We start from the raw sequence: 18,513 nt of genomic DNA, 5'->3' as shown, positions 1-18,513 counted from the left end.
ATAGTTTTAATTTAAAAAGGACGTCTTTTTCAAGATTTGTATATGTTTCCATTGTCTTCCGCGTTGAAGTCTACCTCAATCCCATCATGCTGTTCGCGACGGGTGACGTGTCTGAGGAGTCGGATGCTGCTACGCAGGCAGTAGTTTAGCTAGCGCTTGTGTTTAGAGATCGTCAGTGTCTGAATTTTGACACGCGTATCTACATTTCACGCATGTAAATACATCTGCCGAATCCTTAACTAGTCGGTCGAGGCAAAATGGTTGTGTTCCACCGTGTCCGTGTGGTATTTTTGTTGCTTTTTGTGTGCGGGTCGTTGCGGGACGCGTTGAGTTTCTATCTTCCTGGTTTGGCTCCGGTTAGCTTCTGTGAGAAAGAAGAGGGCGACAAAAACAGCGATGTACCAGACTGCAAGGTACATGTTCATATTTATGCGCATAATAAATGCTGTAACTACAAGATGTGTTTCTCTGTGATGGGTTCTCTATGCTGCGTGATGCTAGCTCGAAATGCTATTGTTGGGTGTCAGTTGTGGAAACGCCGATACATTGATAAAGATCACGGCTAACTAAACCTGCTCATTTCGTCCTTTCAGAAACTTTGTATTTCCATAAAACTGACTTTCGCAGGTCTGTGAACCTGCAAGTGAAGATGTTCTCTTCATTAACACGTGTCACTCTCTCAAACTGGACCTTGACTGAAGGAATAACTTGTTTCCCTTAAAAATTAAATGACGTGTTAATTTGCTAAACCGATGTTGCTCCCAAACTGCGTTTGTTACTCAGGAGGAGACGTTAGGGACTGACAGTTTCAGTCATAATTCAGTTTATAATGGAATATTACTGAGATAAAGCAGCGAGCGCGTAACAAATAATAATTAAAAATACCTTCATATGCGTGATTATGAATAAAAGTGGTTCACGAATGAATTGGATAATTTCCATTGACTAGTTCAAAATGATGTCATGGCGTCATATTTTTTATATTATTTTTGAATTGTGTAATGCATGGGTAAGGTTAGGCAACGTCTGTCCTGGAGGGCCACGGTCCTGTAGAGTTTAGCTCCAACCCTAATCAAACACCTGAACAGGCTAATCCAGGTCTTCAGACCTACAGGCAGGTGAGGTTTTTTTCAGGGTTGGAGCTAAACTCTGCAGGACATCCGGTACTCCAGGACCGACGTTGCCTACCCCTGCTGTAATGTAATCATATGTTTAATACGATCTGTTCATCTCTATACCTGAGGGAATAGCAGGTAGTTGGTGTCATATGTCCACATTTAAACTGGTTCAACAGGTGTGACATGTTTCCCCCTTTATTTCCATATTCTCACGTGGGGGTGGGGTGGAAACATTATACTCCGTTAACAAGCATGCAAACGTTACTACTCATTTTCATGAAACTGGCAAATTTCTTACTACCATCATCTTTAAGAGAATTTCTGAAACCTTATTGCTCAGTTTAAAAATATACTATGCTATATTTTTTTACTATAGCTTTTACAATAGTAACAATAGCTGTAGTAACTGACATTTTTGTTTGGTACTGTGGATTACTTTGTAATTATTTTTCTAAGCCATTTGTTGTAATCATTTATAAAGTACTTATTATTATTTATTTTTTTTTAAGATGCCCTCACATGAGTAATTATAGACTCCAAAGAGTGACACTTTTTTTACAGAAAGAAGGGATTACTGTGGACATTTAACAAAAGCCATGCTTCTCTTTTTGACAGTCAACAATTGAGCTGTTTGTGAACAGGCTGGATTCTGTGGAGTCTGTTTTGCCCTATGAGTACACAGCGTGAGTATAAATTATACTGTATGTTATAATATGTATTTATTAATAGTGTTAATTTCATTGAGAACTACTGTTATTGATAATAAATTTTTTATTTTAGTTTTGGTAATTTTGTTATATGCCTTTGTCATTTGTAGTAGTTTTATTATTTTTATATTTCTTTAAAAAAATCTATTTGGTTTTATTTTTATTGTGGTTTTAGTAATTTTAGTAGTTCGACACGTTTTCATTTAGTAGCCAAAGCAAAGGTTCTTATTTGTTTTTTAGCTTTTCAATTATTATTTATTTCTCATTTGGTTATTTAGAGATTTACATCTAGTATAAATATCTAAATTTGTTTCAGCTTCATTTCAGTTACCAAAAACAACTTTTAATTGTTTGAGTTTTAGTTAGTGATATCAACACTGTAATGGACAATGCTGAAGAAATGGCACTTTTAACATGGTTTTGCTCAAGATATTGCTATGATTTTTGCATGTTTAACTAGTTTTGCTTTAGTAACTCTTTGAGGGAAAACCTGAAGAGGATGAAATGTACCGAGGGTGTTGTGGATACACTAGAGACATGTTGGAGAGGGAGGGAGGAAATTTGAATGTAGAGACTTGTGTTCAGACAGTCTGCACACTGAGGAGGGAGTGCCGTTTTGTTAACACCGAGGCCTTTCAGTCACACCACCCACTGTATAATCTAATGGAGGCAGGAATGTCTTACTCTTCCTCACAAGACATTCAATATGATATAAGCTTTGCATTATTAATCTGCCCTGCGCTTCCTGTGTGCTCAAGCTCCCTAGGGTGTTCTATCTGAATTAACATGAGTACACATGGCAGTTTTCTTTTAATAAAATACAGCAAAAACAAACAACAAATGTTTGCTCAAGTTTGCTCAAGGAAACTAGGCAGAAGTCTCCTTGTCTCTGGTATTTAATAAAACCATAATGTGTTGGGCTAGCTGCAGGTGTAACCAAATAGATAAATGTATTGTGTGTGTAATATAAGGAATAATGTACTGTTGGTTAATCATTATCACAAAATCAATTCTCTGTGTGTCTCCTTGTTCTTCTCCATGTTGTTCCAAACCGGTATACATTTCTTTCTTCTGCAGAGCACAAAGAATATATTTTGAAAAATTCAAAAATTTGAGATTTATACATCATCTGAAAGCTGAATACAAAAGCTTTAATAAGCATTTGTTAGGATAGGACAGTATTTAGTTGAGATACAACTATTTGAAAATTTACAATCTGAGGGTGCAAAAACAAAATCACCTTTAAAGTTGTCCAAATGAAGTTCTTAGCACTGCATATAACTAATCAAAAATGAATTGTTGATTATATTTACAGTAGGAAATTTACATAAAATATCTTCATTGAACATATTAATCAATAAATATATTAAAATCGATCATTTTGACCCATACAATGTATTGTTGGCTATTGCTACAAATATATCTGTGCTACTTATGACATATCCTGTTGAGACATTTCTCAAAATATCTTCTTTTATGTTCCACAGAAGAAATAATTGTAATTTTTGGATGAACTGTCCTTTTAAGACTGAATTCTGAGGCTTCAACATCAAGGTTTCTAGACATATGTTAACATATGCTCACAGAGAAGCTCTTGAGAGGTTACAGGAGCCTCGTTGCTGCGAACTGTACATGTCCTATCCTATTATGTTAGAGTGATACAAAAAAAACCTCTGTAGTCCATGAATGTTTGTTGTTTGTGTTAAGTTAAATTATTTGTTAACCTGTGCATACTTTTAATGCACACGCACCCAGTAGTCAACTGTATTAAGAATAGGCCGATCAGATATTGACAATATTTTTCACTCAATTTAAACATTTAATCATGTCACCTGATAAATGATTAAACAAGAAACCTGTATTTGAAGTGCTGTTTTGATTATTGATCAAAGCTTTTTGATTATTGTTTTGATTGTTTCTGATTATTACTTGTTTATTTATATTCTTTCAGGTTTGATTTTTGTGCTGATCAGCCTGAGAAGCGTCCGTCTGAGAACTTGGGTCAGGTGCTGTTTGGAGAAAGAATCGAGCCATCCCCGTACAAGGTATATTACACGATGATCTTGTAGCTCAGCGCTGGGCACTAGCAATGCCAACGCTGTTGGTTCAATGCCTTGGAAATGCATGAACTGATAAAGTGAGTGGAACTCAAAGTAATGTGAACGCCCATTATTATAGGGGTTAATATAATTTGTGTAGATTCTGTAGACTGCAGTGGAAAAAAAATGGTCTTCCAAAAAGGACAAATCATGAAATCTTGCAATTCAGCCCAATTCTTTTGTGTTCGAAGTGCAAAGATACTATTATTACTGTGTACACAAAGCATGGTAAGACTTCACCAGTGAAGAAGAGTAGTCGGTGAAAGCAAAGGTGTCCAAACAACACTGAACTGCTGCAAACAGCAAACCTCAGTATTCAGACCCTGTTTCCACAAAAACTGACGACCAAGAACTTCACAAAGCCAACATCCATGAAAGAGTTGCAATTGATAAAAATTTAGTCACAGACACAAATGCTAAAATGCCAGAAATTTGGTGTCGTGCTCATAAAACCTGAACAGTTGAAGCACCAATGTGAACTTCAGTCTGTGCCCAGGCCAGGCAAATCACTTGAATATTATCAAACCACAGTCGGTAGTTTTGCAGAGAAGAGTGAGAAGCAAATTTCCTCCTGTTTCTGAAACAATTGTTCTTATAGACATCATTCATCCATGCATTCAAAAGATGTATGAATCTATCTTAAGAAGGATGGAAGCTATATTAAATGTTGGGCTGCTACATCTAATCGATTATTATCGATAATGAAAATCGACAACGATTCTCATTATCTATTGGTCGGGTCTGCCCACATGTACAACTTTAGCCGGTCGCATCAAATTACAGCACTGAACAACGCATTTCTATGGACAAAATGCATCTAAAAAAATAGTGCAGGAAACAGAATGAGATGCTGCGGGAGAAGTACGTGACCCAAGCTGCCCAAAACATGAGAATTCTTTATTTTAAGCTTTAAGCTAATGCATTAGCGTAATGGCTTGCCCAGTCAGGTGCTTAAAGATGCGTGTGCGTCCTCAGCGCAAAAACGTTCAGTTTACAATCATATTCTTATCTGTAAATGTCACAAATTCACGCGAGCATTTACATTTTTGCACAAGACTCCGTCCTGACAGTCTGTGTTAAAGGGGTCCTATTATGCTCTTTTACAAAGTCTTGATTTTGTTTTGGGGGTGTACTAGAATATGCTCTCGTGCTTGGTAGTTCGAAAATCGCGTTATATTTCACATAATTTAGATTATTACAAAACCTTTCTCCAAAGCCTGGCCCAAACCAGTAGCCCCTCCCTGCAGAACAAAGATCCAAGGAGCGGGGTTGGATCCACATCTTGGGGGTGGAGATTGGTAGGTTTAGGGGTGGGGATAGGTGGGTTTAGGGATCAGGGGGTGCAGACCGGTAGGTTCAGGTATATGTAAGGTGGGAGGGGTTGGATCTAGATCCAACCACACCCCTTGGATCTTGTGTTCTGCAGTGAAGACCATCTCGCCCAAACGGCTCGATTAGTTCCGGGTTTAATTGAGGATCACGCAGAACCTTTGCACGCACGGATATTGCAAGACATATTAAAGTGGTAACGTTGTTTTTTTGGCCAAATCACGTTTTAGATAGGATGTTAACAACAGCTTAAACAACTGCATTTACTATGTACAGATAAGTGCAACGGTAATATGTATTATGTTTATTGCTCTTTAATTCTAACATTATAACATGAATTGCAGTGAAACTGTTATACGGTTGAATTTATACCATAGTCCCACAGAGTTACTCTAATTGTGGTGGCATATATATGCAAATTATTTCTCTGCCAGTGGGAGGCGCTTTTGGAGCGGGAGAGATCGAGGTTTCTCTGGTAATGCTGTACACAAAACGGAGCTCGCTCACAAACGCTGCTTTATCAGACATTACATGCAAGATGAAATGAAAATGACATCCAAAATTTTCTGAAGACAGTCGGTTTCCTTCAGAAATTAAGTGATATAAAAACACCGTCCCCGGGTTTCGATTTTGAAATGTGCTGTGCTCAACCAAGCGTTTTCCCCACCCCCCAACCATTTCGAATTTCCATAGGCGGGATTTATTTTAATGATACTCTAAAGTGAAAAAGCATAATAGGACCCAATTAAGTTTAAATCTTTACTGAATGAGCACAGGCGCAGTGGACAGACGGAACACAGTAGAGAGAGAATTAATACTCAGCGCAGAATATTCGTTGTGCTGAAATATCTGTTGTTGAACGTTAAATTTAGGTTTAAAAGACATGTAGTGCATGTATTTTATGGCAGTAGGAACTGATAACAGCGTGTTTGAATATAAATATCAGACGCTTCATAGCCGCCTTTTATAGGATAAAGAAATGACTTTAACTGTGATCAAAGTGAACGCACGTGTTCCTGCAGAACATTCCTCTCACCTGTTGGTAACACATGAGTTTGTTTTTTTAGTCATCTTTATTATCTGTATTGTTCTTTTAATTTTTTAATGTAGAGATTTAATTAAACTGTTCACTATATACAGTGCTTAACAAATTTATTAAAACAAATTTATGTAAGGTTTTTAACAAATAATGTAAGGTTTGTGCCACTGCTGCTCCAAACTAACAGTATTGGTGATTACCAAAATATTTTTTTAGCTTTCTGTATTGGTTAGTCCTCCAATATGCATAAGCTATTTAGTAACCGTAGTAGGCTATTTCTAATAATATAATTATTGCTTTTACCTATGAAAGGCAGGCAGAAAAAATAGTCAAGCGCTTTTGTGTTTTTTCTTCAGAAGATAGGCTACATAAATGCCAGCAAGAATGCAAGCTGTTATGAAAGGCGTAGGAGGCCATTTTTGATATGTGAATAAATACTATTTAGTTGTTTCAGTTTGTTATTTGACTAATAAATGACAATAACATTTTTAGATTTAAACAATTTTTTGACAGTTTCCGAAAATGTTTTCTCTTTATTATGACAGGTGGTCTAATAAATTAAGCACTGTTGTCATAGCATTCAGTTGGCACGTTTGTCTGAAGGACATTGGGCAGAATGTGGAATAGTGTTTTTTGTCAATAAAATAAATAGAAAAAAGGGCTTTTTTTATGCGATTAATCAAAACAATAATCAGCCAACTAATCGATTCAATCAAAATAATTTTTAATTTCATCCCTAATTAAATGCAAATGGTGCTAATATACCTTAATAATGAAATATTGCCTATTTCCCATGTGTTCACATTATCACCTTGGATAAAAGCCACTGTCATATGCAGCCTCTGACTTTCTTTATTGAAATGTTCTTTTTATTATAGCATTTTATTCTGTAATCTGAGTTTGTTTGTTTTTCTTCTAGTTTCCCTTCAAGAAGAATTTGGAGTGCCAAAGTGTCTGTCTTAAACCTTACAACACCGAGAAAGCAGAGGATAAGGCCAAGCTGGAATTTCTCAAGAAGGGAATGCTCCTCAATTACCAACACCACTGGTGAGGCAGTCGCTCAGTATCTCTCTGTGCTGTAACACAGCATTACAACGAAGCATAGCTTCTCATCACTTATTTGACTCTCTCAGGATTGTCGATAATATGCCAGTGACCTGGTGTTACGATGTGGAGGACAATCAGAAGTTCTGTAATCCAGGCTTCCCCATTGGTTGCTATGTCACAGATGTGGGACGGCCCAAAGATGCCTGTGTGGTCAATGTGAGTAACACTTGCCAGACTTTTCATAGGCCATATGATTGTTCTGTTTAATGCAAATTGTTCACGCAGTGGTTTAATTTTCATGCAGGCTGACTTCAATGACAAAGACACCTTCTACATCTTCAACCATGTGGACATCACCATTTACTACCACGTGGTGGAGAGCGAGGCTGCTGGTGCCAGACTGGTTGCAGCTAAATTAGAGCCCAAAAGGTATTTAAGGCTCTTCTAACCAATAATAAGACAGCAGAGAAGGGTGCAATTTAGCCAATTAAGATCTAACAAAAAGCAACAATATATTTAAATATTTAATTGTCAAATTAAGCATGACGATAGGATATTGGATTTAATATGTAAATTTGGACTATGTTTCTTGTCTCTTTTTAAAGCTATAAGCACACCAACTTGGAGAAACCAGACTGCACAGGACCTCCCATGAGTCTGGGCAACAAGTTCAATGGAGAAATCAAGATACCCTACACTTACTCCATCAAGTTTTTGGTCAGTGATTAAGATACTTCCATATCAGTCTTAAAGGGTTTGTTTACCTTAAATTGAACATTCTGTCATCATTTACTTACCCACATTCCAAATCCATTAGACTTTCATTCATTTTCGGAACAGAAATTAAGACATTTCGAATAATCTCTCTTCATTTCTGTGAAATCATCTTTTTAATGTATTGAAAGCCAATCAACATTTTCAAGCTTCAAAAAGTACATAAAGACACAAAAGTAATCCATGAAAATCAAGCCATTTGAAAAAGTTTTGTGAACAGAGACCCTCACAGATTTTAATTTAGAATTTAATATTTGCATATAAACACTGTTTACTGCACATATATAGCGCGCATAAGCTCAATCGTTGTCTGACGAGTAAGAAACAATAGCAGAATGAATTATGGAGAATCAACTATGGGGACAGTTCAGATTCAAAAGCAGCTCTAAAAGACAATAGTGTCATTCGTCAGCTTCAGTCAATTGAGTGTTGGTTCTTCTTAGATAGGGCTGCACAAGGAATCATATTTTAATCTTTATCGCGATTTCTGCTTCTCTTGATTTACTAAGCACAATGTTTTCCAATATTTGCCCACTGATTATTTTTTATTTATTTATTTATTTTTATCCTGAAAACATTTCATTTTCATTTTCAAAATACCTTCATTTATGTACTGAAGATCAGCAAAAGATAAATTGGACCATTTACATTTTGGGGTGAATTTACATTTCTTTAAACTGAATCAAAGTGTCTTCCATCTTTTTATAGTAGTTTATATACATATAAACTTAAATCATTTGCATCTCTCTTCCTCTTCCTCTCGTTCGTGTTATTCTGTGTTTTTCCACAAGGGGGCGTATTGGTGTCATGCCACGTTTTCTGTAAATCAGGGGTTTCCAATTATTATCTAATTAATATAACTCAGTTTTGTGAAATATGCAAAAATACAGTATTACATGAACTTCAACCAAAGCTAAAGTTCAGCTAAACGTGTCATTGTTCATCTTATACTAGATGAATGAAAAATAAAATGATTACATTTAAAAAATGTAATCATCTTTGAAAGGCTTTGCAATCTGATCATCATAAGAAACCATGTAATTAGGTTCATTTGGGTTTATAGGCATGCTGTTAAAGACCAGGCCTTCAAAGCATGAATGAATTTGATACAATATGCAAGTGTCCGTGCTCTGTCCCTCTATTAACCAAGGGCTTATTTTATTCTGTAAGAGATTGTAGACCCCTCCTGTAAAGCGATTTATTATATCATTATTTCGCAGAGCTCTTGGATTTTGTGTATAACTGCTGGTTTGGTGTTTGCAGGAGGACAAACAGATTCGCTGGGCCTCTAGATGGGATTATATTCTTGAGTCTATGCCACACACCAACATTCAGTGGTTTAGGTGAGGGTACATATCACACACACATGGCCCTGTCCCAAATGACACACTCAAAGTGGATGTGTGTTCTCATAAACTTCCCCTATGTGTTTGCGGTGCACTATATATGCATCCTTTGCAAAGCCCACATTGGTTTGGGCTTTACAGCAAACTATAGTATGACCCATGTGAAGTCCATAAATTAATTAAATATTTTCCTCAAATATTTAAAATCCATGTATTCCATGAATGGATACCATAGCTTCCAACAACACTATGAGCTAGCGACGCCTTCTAGTGGCTGTCGACAGAACACCCTCAGACAGGGTTCAGAATCACTTCACAAGCGGCAAATCCAAGTAAAAAAAATTAGTTGGCATGTATATGAAACTGTGATGACCATTAATTGTTTATTTATAATAATAATAATATTGATGACGACTGATAATCACCAAAGTTGGATTGCAGGGACTGAGTGTCATTTGGCCCAGGGTCCATATCCTAATAAACCCATGATGTATTTTAGCTAATATGTTCTAATATGTTTAGCTAAGATGTTTTGTTTTCTGCCACCAGTATCATGAACTCTTTGGTCATCGTACTCTTCCTCTCGGGGATGGTTGCTATGATTATGCTCCGAACGCTCCATAAAGACATCGCCAGATACAACCAGATGGACTCTGTGGTGAGTTCAGCTTAACTGTCACATGTCACTGATATATGTGATTAGTCCTCTCTTATGACCTTATATTGCATCTGTATGTGTGTTTTTAGTACAGCAAAGTTTTTTCTGCTACATAAAAGACCATTTTTTATGTTTGTATAAAAGTATAGCAGTGTTTGCTTCGTACGATAACGAGCGTAACTTATAGAATGTGTGTTAATGTACTGTATGTCACTTGTGTTTGTGGTCTGGATTGTCTGCTGCCAACAACTGATGAAGAGAGACAAGTGCACACACATCTGCCTTCACCCTTGATTTGAGTCATCCTAAATACACACTTCGCATTCAGATCTCTTTATAAATCGTATATTTGGCCCCTCCCATCCGGGGTTAGAGGTCAGACAGGGTCAGGCGTGATACACACATCTGTTGCTTTTACGTGTTCTCTCTTTCCTGTGTTTCACCGTGGCCACTCCCCCCGTCCTCACACATCATACTCATTAAGGACAGAGCAAGAGTGACACAGTGTATCATTGGTCTGAGCAGCAGCCGGCGTCTTTCCTTTGATCTCTGTTAGCTGTAATTGGGCTGTAGACCCAAACCCACGCCTGAACGGGGTTCCGTTAGCTCCTGCTATTGTTAAAGCCTCGCTTTTCCACTCCATCTTTTCCAGGAGGATGCCCAGGAGGAATTTGGCTGGAAGCTTGTTCATGGAGACGTCTTCAGGCCTCCCAGGAAAGGCATGCTGTTGTCTGTGTTCCTGGGCTCTGGCACTCAGATCTTCATCATGACATTTGTTACTCTCTGTAAGTTTACGGAGCAATAGAAGAAAATTCAAGCCCTGATTGATAAAGACGACCAGTACCAGATCAAAACATAGTTTTGTTAGTTTGTTTTAAAAATTTATCTTTAGCATAAAAAAGACAAATGCGTGTAAAAAATGTACACTACCATTGTAAATGGGTCAGTAAAATTGTATTTATTTATTTTTAAAGAACGCAGTACTTTTATTTAGCCAGGAGACATTAATTTTATCAAGTCTTTTTTTTTTTTGTTAAAATGGAATTGGTATTCAGAAAATCTATTATTCAGCACAAGTGTTTTAGACAAGTTTCTTGAGCAGCAAATCAGCATATAAGAAAGATTTCTGAAGGATTATGTGACACTAAAGACTGGAGACTGCTGAGAATTCAGCTTCGAATTACTTTACTATTTTACGAATTACTATTATTTGTAAAAAATATTTCACTATTACTGTTTTATTGTATATTTAATTAAATAAATGCATCCTTGGTAAATAGAAGAGACATTTCAACAAAAGAAAAATCTTACCATCCCCAAACTTTTAGCTAGTTGTGAAAATTTGGAATAAATATACATATTTTAAAAAGTAGACATTAAAACGACTATTTAAACATAGCAGTGTATAACAAATAACAGTGTCATGTGAGTGTGACATTGTTGAGAGAGAAATGTCGAGGATAAAATAATCAAGACATCTTGTTATGAAATGTACTTTGACCAATGTAGTCAGATTTTTGGACAAATTACTTAAAATAAATAAGTTACCAAAAATCCTTTTTTTTTTTTTTTAATGTCTGAGACAATGTTTGAACCTGTACAGTTTTGCATTTGCTACATCTAAAATACGATATGAAGGATTTTGTAGAATTTTGTCAAATTCTTAATTCATGCAACCCTGAACTTGACAACATGCCCCCCCTGTAGTTTTTGCCTGTTTGGGTTTCCTGTCACCTGCCAATCGTGGGGCTCTGATGACGTGTGCAGTGGTGCTGTGGGTGCTCCTGGGTACTCCAGCTGGTTATGTGGCTGCCCGCTACTACAAATGTAAGTACGCAGCAGAGGTTTGACCTTTGATCTCTGATCCTCCCTTCATTAGGGCTGTCTGCAGTTCATTAGATTTAATTAGTGTCAGAGGATCCCTTTACGTGAACAGGCAGGCCTACACACCCCTGCTGCTTTTTTGCTTTACTTGTGTTCTACAGCTCGTGCAGAATACAATGAGAGCTTACTCTTCTATTTACTATGATATCAGCTGTAGATCCATCTGCTGAGCTCTGTTTTAACATTGTTTATATGACAGACGTTTAATTGTCCCCTTTGATCTTCTCTCAGTTTTTCCTCTCTGATTAGAAACTGAATCATAATGGACATGTATGAATTTACTTTAAATCGTTACAACAGCTTTTTTTGTCCATCAACCACCAGTCTTGATGCACAGGATTGTGGTAAATCCTAGGCAGCATCTCAGTGCCTCATGGCTTCTATGCTTCTCATTGCTTGGCTCACAATAGTGCAGCCATCTCACAGAATCAGTCCGTAAAGAGGACATGCATTGCAACCCAAATCCTTAATGAGATTACCATTAGTGCTTTAAAAATCGAATAAAATAGTATGTTAAATCTAATAAAATAGTATGTTTTTTTATCATCTTTGTGTGTATGGACTGGAGTATGCATTTTTATCTAATATCCGCAAGACTTTGTGCAATGGAAGAGGAGATTGACACACAAAATAATAATAATGAAGAATATGGCGGGTTTTCTAGAGGTGGTAACTGAAAGAATGTTAATGAGTTTAATGAATTCTAACAACTGCTTTGAATTCAGTAAAAAAACAAAACATTACAAATAATAACTTTTTTTTTTAAGTGTCTCACTGAAGAAGCTGATATATTGATGTATTACAACTGTATTACATTGACTGCATTTTCTCTTTGTGGTTTAATGTTGTTTTTTTTGTATGAAATGTGACGTGAACTGGTCTCTCTCTCTCATTCCAGCCTTCGGTGGGGAGAAGTGGAAGACCAATGTTCTGTTGACAGCATTTCTCTGTCCAGGGTGGGTAAATGAAGAAATACATAATTTCTTCAAATTGAAATTTCATAAAATTAAGCAGTTAAATGGAAGATTTGGGCCATTTTGCAATTTGAAGTCTTGTGTGTTGACGTGTAGCTTAAATGTGACTTGTTGTGAATAATACATTTACATGCTTTTTCAGGGTGGTGTTTGCTGACTTTTTCGTAATGAATCTGATTTTGTGGGGCGAGGGTTCATCAGCTGCCATGCCTTTTGGCACTCTGGTGGCCATCCTTGCTCTGTGGTTCTGTATCTCAGTGCCCCTCACCTTTATCGGAGCATACTTCGGTTTTAAGAAGAGTGTAAGCTTTCTTTACTATCAAATTGTTTTGCAAAAGCCTTTTTTAAAATTTCTGGTGTCAAAAAATCCAATTATCCCTGTTACTCTTTCTTATGTGTGTAATTTTGGTTCAATTTCAGGGCATTGAACATCCTGTGCGGACCAATCAGATCCCCAGACAGATTCCAGAGCAGTCCTTCTACACCAAGCCTCTTCCTGGCATCGTCATGGGTGGAATCCTTCCATTCGGCTGCATCTTCATCCAGCTGTTCTTCATCCTCAACAGCATTTGGTTAGTGTTGATGATTAACGGTACCTGATTCCAATGAATACAAAAGAAAATTATAAAATTTAGGTTTCGAACCCAAATGAAATCAAACTTGTTATTGTGCAGGTCTCATCAGATGTACTATATGTTTGGCTTCCTCTTCCTGGTCTTCATCATCCTAGTCATCACTTGCTCTGAGGCCACCATCCTCCTCTGCTATTTCCACCTGTGTGCTGAGGTAAGAGTACACACAGCAAAATTCACATTACATATACACGTGTGACAGTATGAATATTTTGGAGAATCGTGTCTTTTTTTCTTCATTTGTTTTGTGTATATGCTGTCTCTCAGGACTATCACTGGCAGTGGCGCTCCTTCCTCACCAGCGGATTCACAGCTGTTTATTTCCTGGTCTATGCCATCCATTACTTCTTCTCTAAACTGCAGATCAGTGGACTCGCCAGCACCATTCTTTACTTCGGCTACACCATGATCATGGCACTCATCTTCTTCCTCTTCACAGGTCTGTATGTGTGTAGAGTTAAGGTGCAGTCACTAGCGAAATTGCAACGAAATTTTGTGGGCAGTAGAGATTTATTGTCAGCTCTCACAGAAGTAGGGATGGGTACCGAGAACCGGTATTTTTTTGGACCGGTACGTAATTGGGTCGGTCCCGGACTACCGATAAGCTTCAGGACAGACGATGTCATTATCGATACTTGCAGCATTTTATCTCTGTATACTTTAATGTTAATGACGAATTAGGAGCTGCTGCTTGTCGTTTTCCTTCACTGAATTATTTGACCATTGTTTGCTCTGTGCTATGATATCCGTGGGCATGTGCGGTGTGTGTTTGTGTGCAATCAGTCATTCGAGGCAAGAGTGAAACGTTTGAAATTGTGGGCTTACGTTACAAAACTAAGCAACACCAGTGTCCGATGCAATATATGCAGTAGTGTAATAGTGAACAATGTACGATGGCATCTGACATTTTACTATGTCTCCCGGCTCCAGCTCCAACTGCAACTCGCAAGACACATTCACATCAAATGTTGATTCAGCGGTACAGTTACACTCACGAGACACTGCAATTATTCACAATCACAAAAGTACATTATTTGCCTGTGCTTTAGTTTAAAGCCTTGCTGGTTAAACATTTCGCTTGCTGTTCTGACATCTGCTTATTCAGAATGCGTACACTTGAAGCGCGCGTAGGCTACACTAAAAAGCCGATCAAACAGCGCATGATTACTTGGTTATCTTAGTTATCATCTGATTACACTAATACTGTCAAAAACACACAAGGTTTACATATAAACACAGTTAGTTATTTTGAAGAATGTGGGTAACCAAACAGTTGCTGGTCCCACACTGACTTTGATAGTATAGGAAAAAAAAAAGATGGATGTCACTGGGGACCAGCAACTGTTTGGTTACCCACATTCTTCAAAATATCTTTTGTGTTCAGCACAAGAATAAAAATTATACATTCTTCAAAATATCCTGTGTTTAACAGAAGAAAGAAACTCATTCAGGTTTAAAACAACTTGAGAGTGAATAAATGACAATTTTCATTTATTCAACTCAACTATTCCTTTGATGTTAATAAAATAAAACACAGAGAGAAAAAGAACTCCCTGCTGCTGACTGAAGAACTTTAATACAGTTCAGCAGTAATAAAATAACGTGAAATTTTCAACAAATTTTCACATCATATATTTTTGCACCAAATAGTATCGATAAGTGCCGGTATTGATAAAATGTAAACGATACCCATCCCTACACAAAGTTACTTTCAAACCAAGTAGCTTTCTGTTGGTCAATGCTGCCAATTCATGTGACTAACTTGAAAATGAGTTCAAATCCCAGTCTCACACATTCCTATTAGAATGACTGGATTTTAAGCACAATGTTTTGTAAACTGGAATCATAGAATTTTGTCATGCCGTTTTCATGAAAAATTGCACAGCACTTTCAATAGACAATACTTCAAAGTAGCTTTACAGATTATATTACTAGATCACGATATATGTTATTACCATAATAGAAAATGACAGACCTTGTGGTACAAGGTTTTGGTCCTATCATCCACTTCTAAGTATTTTTTGTATTTCCATATATTTATTTTCCCTGCATTTCAGTTGGAATTATGAAAACATTGCTTATTTTCAGACTTTTTTTAACGGAAAGTGGCAGTACCAGTACATTTAAATGAATTAAACAGAATTTATTGAACATACGAAGTATGTTTTTTTTGGTTTTTTTTTAATTAAAAACAATAGTTATTATTGAGATGGATATAATGGTGGGTAAAAATGAGGGAAGTTTTGTTCCAAACATATCAAGGGCTGAGAACCAGAAGGGTGTAGGTGACATTTTTGGTGAAATGGAGATATATACATCAAATGAAAGCTCTTAATGAGCTCTTTCTACTGGCAAAAGTACTGTCATCCATGAGTGAACAAATTTGTGTTATAAACTATTGAAATCAGTACACAAAGTCAGATCAAACTATGGTAAAAATGTTTGTTTTGGCTCTCCTGTAAAGTTGGTGAAATGTCACTTACGCCCTTCTGGTTCTCACCCCTCGATGTTTGTGGACAGTCTTTGTGTGCTGTTTTGACTGCAGAAAAAAACAGTAATGCTTCAGGTAATATTTTGTGTAGTGTTTTCTTAATCTTGTGTTTTTTTTGCCGCCAGGTGCAATTGGATTCTTTGCTTGTTTTTGGTTTGTCACCAAGATCTACAGCGTGGTCAAAGTGGATTAAATGAAAGCAATCTCGTATGAGACTGAACTCCTCTCCGCCCAATGTGAGATCCCGTAGGGAGGGACCTGAGCGCTGTTTAACTTTATCTGCTGCCACGGCGACTCTGCTTTACACCAACAACTCTGAATCAACCAGTTCCATTTACTTTGCTGTGTGTGTGTGTGTGTGTGTGTGCATTAGTAGTGCATATTCAGCCATTTGAAGAAATTGACACATCTGCTTCTTTAGTTGGAACCGAATACAGCAAAAACACGCACATTGGCCACTGCGACGAATAATTAAGATTTGGAGTTTTCCCTTGTAAATATTACTTACTTTTTTCTTTTGCTAACATTGATATGAAAGGGTAATGCATAAATTAAAAAGAAAACTAGCTCCAGTTATTGAATCTTTATGGTGTCAGAAGTATGATTTTGTAAATAGCATTTGTTTTTTTCCTGAAATGCATCAGAAAAGAAACTAGAGATTAAAAAGGAAAGACTTCGTTATGAGTTGATTTAAGAAGACTGAGGCTGTGTGAATTTTCTTTCCATCATGTTGATACTGTAAAATTACTGCTTGCCCATTCTGGTGTATAACCAGTGGGGGGGTGTCTATTTAACTTTTTGTTTGGTCATTGGTTTCTTGTTTCTGTTCGTGCCTCAACACATTGCGTGCCTCATCACAGGAAAATCAAGACCATTTCATTTGGTTAACAACCGGTTTGTGAAAATGCGAAGTTCCCCGTCCATACACAGGGCCAGGGATACTGGAGTGAAATGATTTTCATTATATATATATATATATATATGCACAGCATTTAAACGGGTGTCCATAAACTACATTGGCTTGGTTGGCCACTCAGTTGATTTTGAGGTAACAAGATCACAAGAAAAACATTAGAAATAAAACCTCCTCGTCTCCAAAACATCACTTCACTTGTTTTAATATTTGATAATTTACCTTTGTTCCTTTAAACAATGCTTGTATCTTGCTCTTCCATAATGTCAAACATAAATTAATTGTTAAATGACTTGTAAAAGGGTAGCAATCTGTACAAGTACAACCTTGAGACAACTTTAACTATTTCACTTAAGAAAAAGGTCAACACTTAGTGATATTTCCAGAAATTTAGCATTTTGTAGAATATAGTTCCCATTTTTCAGTTCAGAATTGTTTTACTGAGTGAGTTATTCACTCAACAGATTCTTTTAAAAACATTTTCAATCAGGAATGCAACTGTGTGCACTGATTTTTCTCAAAACAAATTTGAGTCCGACAAAAATTTCAGCGCATGCGCAGTGCGTTTAGAATAGTCCATGGAGAAAATGTCTGCTTCATTGGAGAAATTGTAAATATTGTGTTTAAAATTAAAGTTCTATTTTAACCGTTGCATAAGAATGAATATCACGCTCGCAGTCGTCCTGCTTATTTTGAATATCATTTCAGTTGTGAGTACCTGAGTTTTGCTGGATCACATTCTTCCGGTACAGCTACAGAGGGCCAACACTGATGTAAGTCACAAAAAATGTCGAAAGCAAATAAATGTTTGTTTAATATAAGAAGTGGAAGTAAATAAAAATGCGTTAAAATGACCAGCAGGTGTCACTGTTCAATTAGGATTTGTAGACTAGTAGAGTCTAGAACAAGGCACTAATTTGCCATGTGTGTATAGTGTTTTTTTAGTGTGTGTATAGTGTTTTTTTAGTGTGTGTATATGTACAAAAATTCTAAATATTTAGCTTCAAATTATTGAGAAATACACTTTAATGGTGCACATTCAATATAATTAATTGTTTCTTTAATCATTGCATTTTTCTGATGTGACTCACCACATGAGTAATATGAAAATTTGCAAGGTTAATGCTGTGTGTATGCCTTATTTGTCCATCTCTTCCAGATGGCTGCTTCAGTCATTCTTTTGTTGTGTACCTTTCTTTTGGAGGAGACGAGAGTTTTATGTCTTCTGGTAATGGGTCTGGCCTATATTCCACACCTGACAAAATAGCAACCAGCTTTGAGGGAAAGACGAATCCTGCAGGAAAAGCAAGTCAGACAATAGCTTGAAATTTCTATAGTGACAGATTAATCATTTTCTGGCATCATTCAGTGTTTAGCTGTGCTGAGTCATACACAGCTAAGGTTAACGGAGAACTTAACTGGTTGCATTCTGAGCAAAACACAATTTATTAATTTATTTTTCTTGATGTTTTCCTTTTTGGAAAGCCATTTTCACACCGAAG

The 18,513-nt window shown here is 36.8% G+C and overlaps 1 protein-coding gene across 1 annotated transcript; it reads left to right on the top strand.

Moving 5' to 3' along the window:
- The first annotated feature begins 91 nt into the window (after positions 1–91).
- Positions 92–17,865, top strand: LOC306873554 (transmembrane 9 superfamily member 2-like). The gene is made up of 17 exons (XM_079422939.1): positions 92–413; positions 1,734–1,801; positions 3,777–3,870; positions 7,212–7,339; positions 7,426–7,555; positions 7,644–7,768; positions 7,945–8,056; positions 9,377–9,456; positions 10,009–10,117; positions 10,770–10,902; positions 11,825–11,944; positions 12,900–12,957; positions 13,118–13,277; positions 13,396–13,547; positions 13,650–13,761; positions 13,875–14,046; positions 16,224–17,865. Exons 1-17 carry the CDS (start codon positions 258–260, stop codon positions 16,289–16,291), a joined length of 1,977 nt encoding a protein of 658 aa, XP_079279065.1. The 5' UTR covers positions 92–257; the 3' UTR covers positions 16,292–17,865.
- Positions 17,866–18,513: the final 648 nt, after the last annotated feature.

The sequence above is a fragment of the Barbus barbus genome (assembly GCF_936440315.1).
Source record: "Barbus barbus genome assembly, chromosome: 8".
NCBI lineage: Eukaryota > Metazoa > Chordata > Actinopteri > Cypriniformes > Cyprinidae > Barbus > Barbus barbus.
The sequence above is the reverse complement of the archived record's forward strand: the minus strand, read 5'-3'. Positions and strand labels throughout refer to the sequence as shown.

Excerpts from the sequence above, each read along its gene's own strand:
- LOC306873554 (XM_079422939.1), top strand. The coding sequence starts at position 258 with ATGGTTGTGTTCCACCGTGTCCGTGTGGTATTTTTGTTGCTTTTTGTG. Across the intron at positions 10,903-11,824 it reads CATGACATTTGTTACTCTCT|TTTTTGCCTGTTTGGGTTTC; the intron begins GTAAGTTTACGG and ends CCCCCCCTGTAG. Across the intron at positions 13,548-13,649 it reads TTCATCCTCAACAGCATTTG|GTCTCATCAGATGTACTATA; the intron begins GTTAGTGTTGAT and ends GTTATTGTGCAG.